General features: G+C 34.4%; 2 protein-coding genes across 9 annotated transcripts in view; one reads left to right on the top strand and one right to left on the bottom strand.

The window, feature by feature from the left end:
* ANGPTL1 (angiopoietin like 1) overlaps window positions 1-9960 on the bottom strand; it is a 55332-nt gene extending 45372 nt beyond the window's left edge. Inside the window, exons 1-2 of one of the 2 annotated variants that reach the window (XM_053693292.1) lie at window positions 9809-9960; window positions 1502-2349 (exon numbers count right to left, since the gene is read on the bottom strand). In XM_053693292.1, coding sequence (XP_053549267.1) covers window positions 1502-2318 — 817 coding nt within the window. In that variant the 5' untranslated portion in view covers window positions 2319-2349; window positions 9809-9960. Of the gene's footprint in view, window positions 1-1501; window positions 2350-8802; window positions 9409-9808 lie in introns of those variants that run through there. The other variant, XM_053693291.1, reaches the window with a different exon arrangement.
* Window positions 1-10005, top strand: part of RALGPS2 (Ral GEF with PH domain and SH3 binding motif 2) — a 619002-nt gene that overhangs the window by 445563 nt on the left and 163434 nt on the right. The gene's annotated exons all lie outside the window — the stretch shown is intronic.

Raw genomic sequence — 10005 nt, 5'->3', positions numbered from 1 at the left:
GGGTCCACTAGTTTAAAACAGGGATTTATTATTTTAAACCTGGGGTCTTTGGTGAGTAGAATGGCAACAATTTTGCCCAGCACACTACAAAAGCCTTGTTCCTTATGGTTATGGCGCTTTAAGGTCATTGGAGGATCAGGATTAGATGCCCTGTCTGTGAGCACTCTCCCTGTGTGTCACTGCACAGTTGTCTCATAGTATTGATGCATTTATCAGCTTTATAATATTGTGGACCACATATGCACACTTATTTTACCAGTATTTAAAAGGTATAGTGACATAAATATTGTTGCTTTATGAAGCACATGTTAAGGTATCTATGTAGCCTAATTTTATCCCCTCTAACATTTTTGAATGAAAGTGGATAGGAGGAGGAGTTACAATAAATACTCCTTGATGCATATGTTTATTGTAACATGTTAGAAAATTCATACTTTATATTTCACACTTCTGCAGTAGAAACAATGAATGCTGAGCTTAAATATTTCATTATTTGCTTTGTTGGAATCTGAAGTGGGGAATATACAGTTCCTGTTTTACCTATGGATGTGTATGAGTTAAAATACTGAAATGCAAGAAAGAGAAAACCTACAATAATTAATAACAATGGTTTTATTGTCAATACAGCTTTCCAACTAAGGCCTTGTTTCCATTGAGGTGGTAAAGTTTATTTTAAAGGTTTATATGAAATATGTAAATAAGTTCTATGACTATAAGGTCATTCAGACATTTGTACACTAAAACCTTTAGGTTTAATTCTGTGCTGTAACTTGAAGTGCTATGCACAATGGTAAGATGCTATGACTTCTTTTCTCTGACTTTTTTTTTAATCTTTTTTTTTCCCAATTAAAATTGGAACTATTTTGTACTTAAAGGGACATGAAACCCAAACATTTCTTTCATGATTCAGATAGAGAATACAATTTTAAACAACTTTCTAATTTACTTCTATTATCTAATTTGTTTCATTCTCTTGGTATCATTTGTTGAAGGAGCAGCAATGCACTAATGGTTTCAAACTGAACACATGTGTGAGCCAATGACAATCTGTATAAATATGCAGCAACCAATCAGCAGCTAGAAACTAGATTCTTTGATGCTCCTGAGCTTTCCTAGATAAAATTTCAGCAAAGGATAACAAGGGAAGGAAGCAAATGAAATAAAAGTAGTAAATTGGAAAGTTGTTTAAAATTGAATTGTGAAAGAAAAATTTTCGGTTTCATGTCCCTTTAATCACAAATTCCTTAAAATGTAGTATTCAAATACATCTAACTTTATTGAATTATTTATTTGTTTATTTTGCGATTTCAGGGATTCAGGTAGGTTTTGCATTTAGTTATTTTGTGGTTTTAATAAAGGTTCTTATTGGGAAGTCCTATTTACTCTTTAAAAAAAAGTTACAGCTGCATACAGTGTATATAGAGTCCCTGTAGTCTTAATAGGTTGTTTTATAGACAAAAAGTGCTTTGATTCAATGAAGTTGTGACTACATAGACTTTACCTTCGTTGATCATTGTTACTGGTGGAACCCGGAATGGGCTGCTTGTGGGAGGCGCTTGTGGTGGCTGTCTGCTGTCTCTATTTCTTGGATATCCTGTGTCTCTCTGGATTTCGTTACCGCCTCCCAATCCCGGTGTATACTGCTGGCTTTGAGGGATATGCTGCGGAACAACTTGCACTAGCGGTGGTGACCCTTGGCTGTCCCTCCTAGAAAACACTCTCATGCATTGTTCTTCTAACAAGGCAATAATTGCTGACTGATTGTTGACTAAATCTACCAAAGAAGCGTATTTTACTTCTAACTCCTTGTATCGTGTGGCTGCCCTAAGCATCTCAGCCGTTACATTCAGGATCTTGGTTTCCAGCTGAGAAACTTCAAGAGAATTGTCTCGCTTGCGAATTATCTCATGTAGTAACTGCATGTAAAGTTGAGTGACACGAGAGTTCATATTGCGACTCTCTTTTCTTAGTAATTTAACTTCACTCACAATATTACCGTCCACATCTACCATTACTTGTAGCATATCCATCTCTCTCCTTTGCTTGGACAAAGCATCCTTCACATTTTCTAAGTCCATTCTTGTGACTTGATCCTTATTTGGACCAGGTCCTTTGGTGCTGACACATATGGGTCCAGTGATTTTCTGTTGGGGCACCATGAATGTATATCCACACTTTTTCCCATCCTCCCCATCATCAGTGGATCTTATGATCCTTTTTGAAGTGCCCCTGCTATTTTTGGATGTAGCTTTTGAACAATGTCCCATGGATGTTAGTAAGAAGAGAAGAACTCCCACACTCCAAAGGGTGCCCCCCATCTTCCCAGCGGGAAGGTTATTATCCAGGGCACTAAAAGAAAAGAAAAACATTAATATACCTTTTGGTTACATAGATTTAAAAAAAATAATCCTTTACAGAAAGTCTTGTTCAGTGTCAACATTTTCCTCAAATTTTTTACAGAAACATTAAACCTACATTTTTTTAAATGTCATTATTCAGATAGAGCATACAATTTTACAACTATTAGCAAATTTGCTTCATTCTCTTTATATGCTTTGTTGAAGGAGCAGCAAAGCACTACTGAGAGCTAGCTGAGCACGTTGGGTGGGCCAATGACGAGAGGCATATATATGTGCAGAACCAATCACTAGCCAGCTCCTAGTAGTGCATTGCTGCTCCTAAGCCTACATAGATATGCTTTTTAATTAAAAAAAAATTGGCAAATATGATCTGATGTGGACCAAAGATATCAGCAACCAGAAAAGAGGATATTCTTCTGCATCTTATACAAAGTAAATGTCAGTGAAAACAAATCAGTTGTGCTAACAGCGTATCAATCCTCGCACTCCGTTATATAATACACATATATTGGAATTAATTGTTCTCTAATTTTAATAAATCTTAAATTAATTAAAACACAAATAAGTCCACTGGTGGAGTATTACTAAAAAACAGACTAGACTGGTATATAAAATGTTTCACGGTTTTGATAAGGATTTTGAATTACTGGTTTACTGGTCTGTGGTTTAACTTCTCTGCAGTGGCTCAGAAACTAAAATGTCAATGCAAGGTGCTAATATCACCCACTGGAAAAAAAAACCTGAGTAGCTGAAAGGGACACTGAACCCAAATGTTGTCTTTTGTGATTCGGATAGAGCATGCAATTTTCAGCGACTTTCTAATTTACTCCTATTATCATTTTTTCTTCGATCTCTTGCTACCTTTATTTGAAAAAGGCATCTAAGCTAAGGAGCCAGCCAATTTTTGGTTCAGTATGCTGGACAGCACTTGTTTATTGGTGGGTGAATTTATCCACCAATCGGCAAGAACAACCCAGGTTGTTCACCAAAAATGGTCCGGCACCTAAACTTACGTTCTTGCTTTTCAAATAAAGATACCAAGAGAATGAAGACAATTTGATAATAGAAGTAAATTTGAAAGTTGCTTAAAATTGCATGCTCTATCTGAATCACCAAATAAAAAAATTTGGGTTCAGTGTCCCTTTAAATGTGGCAAAATGTTGTAAAACAGGTTGTTTTTTTCTACTGCATTTTGCCTATGAAAATGAGAAACCAGAATGTTGTATCCAACTCATATATAAAGTGAATTACTCCTACAGACCACAAGGCATTTATAATAAAGCTTTGCAGCATACGGTGCACACTGGTTGGAACTTGTATCTTATATTATGCTGATTGCTTTATATATGTATGTTCTGTCCAAATAGATTTTCAAACAGCAGTTTATTATTTTTACTAATTTCCCCCATGCCCTATGTGTTTAAAAGGACAGTGTACTTTTGTTTAAAGGACCAGTCAACACAGTAGATTTGCATAATCAACAAATGCAAGACAAGACAATGCAATAGCACTTAGTCTAAACTTCAAATGAGTAGATTTTTTTTTTGACAATTTTAAAAGTTATGTCTTTTTCCACTCCCCCTGTACCATGTGACAGCCATCAGCCAATCACAAATGCATACACGTACCATGTGACAGCTATCAGCCATTCACAAACGCATACACACTTATTCTTGCACATGCTCAGTAAGAGCTGGTTACTCAAAAAGTTTAAATATTAAAAGACTGTGCACATTTTGTTAATAGAAGTAAATTGGAAAGTTGTTTAAAATGGCATGCTCTATCTGAATAATGAAAGTTTTTAATTTTGATTGAGTTTCCCTTTAACCCTTTCACATCAGCTAAGCAAATACGACAGGGTCATTTGGTCGAAATGCATGATCTAGCACAACAGTACAATTTATTTAGCATTTATTGGGTGCTCTCAAAAGTTATTTAAGCCATCTTATGCAAGTAAGATGTATTACTCTGTAAAACTTAATTTATACTGATCAGTGTGGAACATAAATGTATTCCAGCATTATAAGTGAACATTTAACGGATATTTCTGACTGAAACAATATATTTTTCTTTTTATACTATGTCCTTGATCATTTTTGTAAGCAAGAGTGTAAGCAGGAGATAAAAAGCAGTAATGGGTCATTTAGTTTTGATTCTAAAATCAAAAGGGTCACTTTCTTTTATTTGTGATAAAATTTATTAGTGGAAAGTTGGCACTATCTGGTTTCACATGGTTTTCTACATGCGCCATCATCAAACAAGAACTGAGAATCCATATTAAATTGTCGTTTTTTATTATGCTAAAATTATGTGGGTTCTAACCATCAACTCTCTTAAAAACTGATACAAAGAAGCAAATAAAAATACACTCATACAGTGTTGCTGTTCTCTAGCATTGTAACGTTTCTCCAGCGCTTGAACAATTCAGTTAATATTCTTCACTGAAGGAAAAAATACAAGTTTAGTATGGTGGACAGCAAAACTAGTCATTAAATTGAGGCTTGGCTACAGTATACTGATATACAGGTATTAGTGATGATAGGCTGAGTCATATCATCATACACCTAGGATTGCCATTTGTTTAGTATTCATCTGGACTGGACAGTATTTTAGAATGCTGTCTAGTAATACCACACAGTTAAATGCCCCGTTTTTTTAATTCTTTGAGTGTTGGCTAAATGTAAAAGGCCTCTTATGACTCAACGTATTGCACATCTCTTCAGTTTGTGTGTTTTACGGTCAACCAAATAAGTAATTGTTTATGTGTATGTTACTGGCAGCCAAGGGATAAATGACTGCTCAGTTGTGAAAAATATGCACTGCTTCACCTACCTATCATTGTGCTGAGTGACGGGTTGTCAGTTTTTTTTGTAAAGGACAACTGACACCTCTACATGCAGCTATAATTAATATCTAGTTGCAATATTCACTGGTATTTGGCACTACTGCACCATTTAAAATGTAAGGTGCTTTCAAATTTCTTTTTAAGATGTCTTTCCATATCTTTAATGTTCTCTATGGCTTTCCTTACATATTTAATGTATAACACCCCCCCCCCCCCCCACTTTGTCTCTGACTCTCACATATTTGAGCATGGAAGTAATTTCCGCCATATTTCTAACTATTTTCCACCATGAACACATAGTTAAATTGATTTATTTTCATGTTACATAAATCCAACATTCTATGAATACAGTATAGAGCTGTTATTTCCATTGTAAATAATTATGACACTGAATCATGTACTTGATCTTGTTAACCCTTTTGCTGAGCGAGGCAGATCTGCATAAAACTTTAGAAATGTACATTTTCAGATTTATATTTCTGTGCCTAGTTAGGAACAACAGGTTATTGCTGTGTTGGTTCCAGAGAGATTGCGATACCGTTTCATCATCCAAACTATTTGTATATTAGAACTTAAAGCCATGTAAAGCCCATTTTGTTTTTCATTCATGATTCAGATAGAGCTTGCAATTTTAAACAATTTTCCAATTGACTTCAGTTATCAAATTTGCTTCATTCTCTTGTTATCCTTTGTGTAAGGAGCAGCAATGCACTGTTGGGAGCTAGCTGAACACACAGTGAACCAATGACAACAGGCATGTATGTGCCGTCACCAATCAGCAGCTAGTTCCCAGTTGTGCCTTGCTGCACCTGAGACGACCTAGGTATGCCTTTTTAACAAAGGATTGCAAGAGTATAAAGCAAGCAAATTATATAATAGTCAATTGAAAAGTTGTTTGAAATTGCATGCTCTATCATGAACCATGTTGGGTTTTATGTCCCTTTAATGGCATGCTTTCAAAATCACTTGTCTTCTGTTCAAATGAAGCTTTTTTATCTTGTATAATCCAACAAAGTGAGATACAAAATGTCGGTTAACTGGAATGTTTCACAACGTGTTAAAGGGATATTCCGGTCAAAATTTAAATGCACATAGATGAATTACATCTTTGCAAAGAAACATAGTTGCAATATACATGTATTGGCAAAAATGCTTATATGTTATCACTGTTTGAGTGTTAACATATTTCTCTGCATGTGCATGTGAAGCATAGCTAGATATTCTCAGTGCACCAGCATTTTAAATAATGCAGCTCCTATGAGTGCCAGTGGTGCTTATATCATGTCAGTAATTAACAAATTGAGTAATTACCAGATGGTACAAGCACCTTAGGCGTTCGTGTTTAAATGCTGGTGAATGGAGCATACTTACATACACACTTGTAACAGCTATAGCTTTTAATTGAATAATATTTGATAATAAATGTATATTACAGAAATGCTTCTATTCAAAACTGAAATGCATCCATGTGGATTCCAATTTTGGCTGGAATGTCCCTTTAAGAACAAAACTTCCCCTTTTGAAATGATTAATAGAACTATAATGAAAAGTTTTGGCTTTTGCATTGTGAAGATAGTCAATTGGTTTTTAGACTTCAAGATAGTTCAGAACTTTCAAATTACTTACCACTGCATATAACAACCACCTGACTTAAAGGGACAGTAAAGTAAAAAAAAATCTAACTTTCGTGATTCTGATATGTAATTTTAAACAACATTCCAATTGACTTCTGTTATCTAATTTGCTTTATTCTTTTGGTATCCTTTGTTGAAAAGCATACCTATTTAGGCTCAGGAACAGCAACGCACTACTGAGAGCTAGCTGCTGATTGGAAACTGCACATATATGCCTTTTTATTGGCTCACTGACGTGTTCAGCTAGCTCCCAGTAGTGCATTTGCTGCTCTTTCAGCAAAGGATACCAAGAGAATGAAGCAAAATGGATGATAGAAGTAAATTAGAAAGTTGTTAAAAACTGTATGCTCTATCTGAATCATGAAGGAAAAATGTGGGGTTTCATGTTCCTTTAATTAGATTATTTACATTTTTCATCTTGTTTTCCTTCTCATTTTAAAGTATGTGCAATGATAATCCATATATCTATCAAAATCACATATATGTATGTTGGTGGAACGTTTTTCCTGCATCGTTATATAAAAGCTAGAGGACTGTTTCCATGATTTTTTTTTCCCCTCTAAGTAAACTTTTGATACTGTAGCATCAAACATGCCTCGTCTCTTATGGCTGCTTCTTGTTATTTTTGACTCTGTTGGATAGAAGTGTCTATAAATGGTTTGTCTTATGCAGAGTATGGTTTTCACAAGGGAGGAATGACATTAAATCATGGTGGAGCTTTTTATACAGAAAGATTATAGTCTCAATATTATATACTTTATAAACCATTTAATTAAATCTACATTCAGTATATTTTTGTATAAATAATTAGTTTTATTTATTTATTGCAAGCAATAGTAACAAGTATTTGTTGGGTGAAAAAAATACTAGTCAAAGGAAAAAAGTTACTAGTTCATGTAAAATATATGGCAAAACAATCATTTTAGACTCTAGCTATGTTTATTATATATTGATAAAATGTTTTACATTGCCTTGTCAATGTAACACAAATAGTGAGTAACATTTTGTGTGTCAAACTTTTACAATGAATTACAGACAAATCTTTACTATAGCATACACAGTAAAATAGAAACCTTTATATATTTTATTTATACATTTTATATTTTTAATACAATTACTTAACTTTTTTAGTCGTTCTAAAAGCAATTGTTAAATGGCTTTTAACCTTGGTACATGTATTTTATTTTATTGCGTCTCCTATATTTGCTCATTTCAATTTATTCTCTTTTTTTAATTATTATTAATAATAATAAAATTGGTTATTGTTAAATTAACCTTTATTTTATAGATACTTTGCAAATTATATTTACAAATTTATATGGTAAAACTCTAGCAAAATTATTATAGTAGAGACTGAAATACCTGTCAATACTTTCAGGCTTGATGCAAAAAGTTGTGGAAAAGTTGAAACTCAAATTCTATATTTGTTACAATTCTGATTTCATTTAGATAAATTTGACGAATCAGACTTTATTTTTCCTGTCCAGTTTAAGCTGTGTATACTAGCTTTAGTCTCTCAAATTAAAATTTTAGGCATTGTGAGAGCCATATATATTAAAAGATAAAATAAAGACATTGTTTTTAAAAAAAAAAGAAATTGTTTTACCCCTCCCCTTTTTGAAAATAAGTTCTTAATCACTCTTACATCTCCAACAGGTACTTGTATTGTCTATTCTAAAGTTAATTTCACTCTACTACCCCCCAATTATTTGTTTTGTAAATATTTACATATTGTTTGTGTATACCTTGCCTGCCTTATCTACAAAAAGTTTGTTTTATATAATAAAAAATCTTTTACATTAAAACCATTTCCTGCCAGTATGTTGCTGCTGTCAGGGAAGGGTTAACAGCTTCCAGATGTGTCCATGTGCCAAACATCTGAACAATTATCTCAATCGCCCTTCTTCTTTGTCCATGCATAAGTTTAAAATAGAGAAAAAAAAAACAGAATGTGTAAACCAACCTTTCAGCAGTGTCCGTTTTTAACTTCTTTGATGAAAAATCAGGTGTGAAAGAGAATTTAATAAAACTTTGGTTTCAGACCTCTCTAGCTGCTTGCTGCATCTCTTGTCCTTATTTCACATAAGGGTCTTTTTTAAAATGCAGGGTATCCCAGCTAGATTTTGCTTCCTGAATCCTGGGTGAAAAGACAGAGACCTTCATGGCTTGTTAGAAAGCTGAAATACTTTAACCGTCAAAGGCTGAAGTAACCCAGCCAACTGGCGTTGCTGGGTCTCCAATCTATGTAGTCAATAAACTTAATCCAGATCAGGATGTGGAGGGGGGTTTGGTTGTGTTTTTTTTTTTTTTTTTCCTCCTTTTTTTTCCTCCTTTTTTTTCCTTCCTTTTTTTCAGAAAATCTGAATTTTCAACCCACCTTGTGAATATTGAGCCAAGAGACCTTCTACTGTAGCGCCTCTTTGGAACAGATGACTGCAAGAAATTGTTTCTGTCTTTTGGATTCTTGTGTCTTGCAGTAATAATAAATGAGTACTTGGCAGTGAATGGTGAATTTGATTTCCCATGTTAACTATTTCAGTGCTAGCGCTAGACTTGCAAGCTTTTACACTAACTGTGTACAACTGCCCTGAAATGGATCCCATCTGTTTCTTTAAACACTGTTAAAATATTGTTATGATTGAGATAAGAGGGATTTACTAGTATATTTCCCAGTGCTAAAAACCTAAAGGCACCATCTGATGTAGCCTCATCCTGGAGAGTATTGTTATTAGTACAGTGACAGAAGATTAGTCACACAAGCGGTAGTCTCTGCCTCTTGAAACTTCATTAATACCGTGGTCCTGCTGGCTCTCGTTTCTGCAAGCCCCTCACATGTGGTGGTAGTTAAAGCGGCAGTGTCAAAATGAAAACCGTGACATATTTATCTTTTACTTTTCCGTTGCATTGAAGGTGTACTGTGATTATTTAAAAAGATTTATATTTAAATAAAACAAAATGAGCAAACTTACCCCGGTTCTGTTTTCCTCTTGCAGAAGCACTGATGAACGCAGTAAAGCAGATGTTCTGCGTTATGTCCTGTTTCGGTAGGGAGGGATAGCTGCCTTATGTAATACGCTTTCTCATTTAAGCCTATGTAACCTGAGATTCAAACCATGCTGGGGATCCTTTTGGTCTCTTTCTTTTCTTGTGGATAATATAAGCAACA

Source organism: Bombina bombina, chromosome 10 (assembly GCF_027579735.1).
Source record: "Bombina bombina isolate aBomBom1 chromosome 10, aBomBom1.pri, whole genome shotgun sequence".
NCBI classification, from domain to species: domain Eukaryota; kingdom Metazoa; phylum Chordata; class Amphibia; order Anura; family Bombinatoridae; genus Bombina; species Bombina bombina.
Note: the sequence above shows the minus strand (reverse complement) of the source record. Positions and strands in the feature narration are given on the sequence as shown.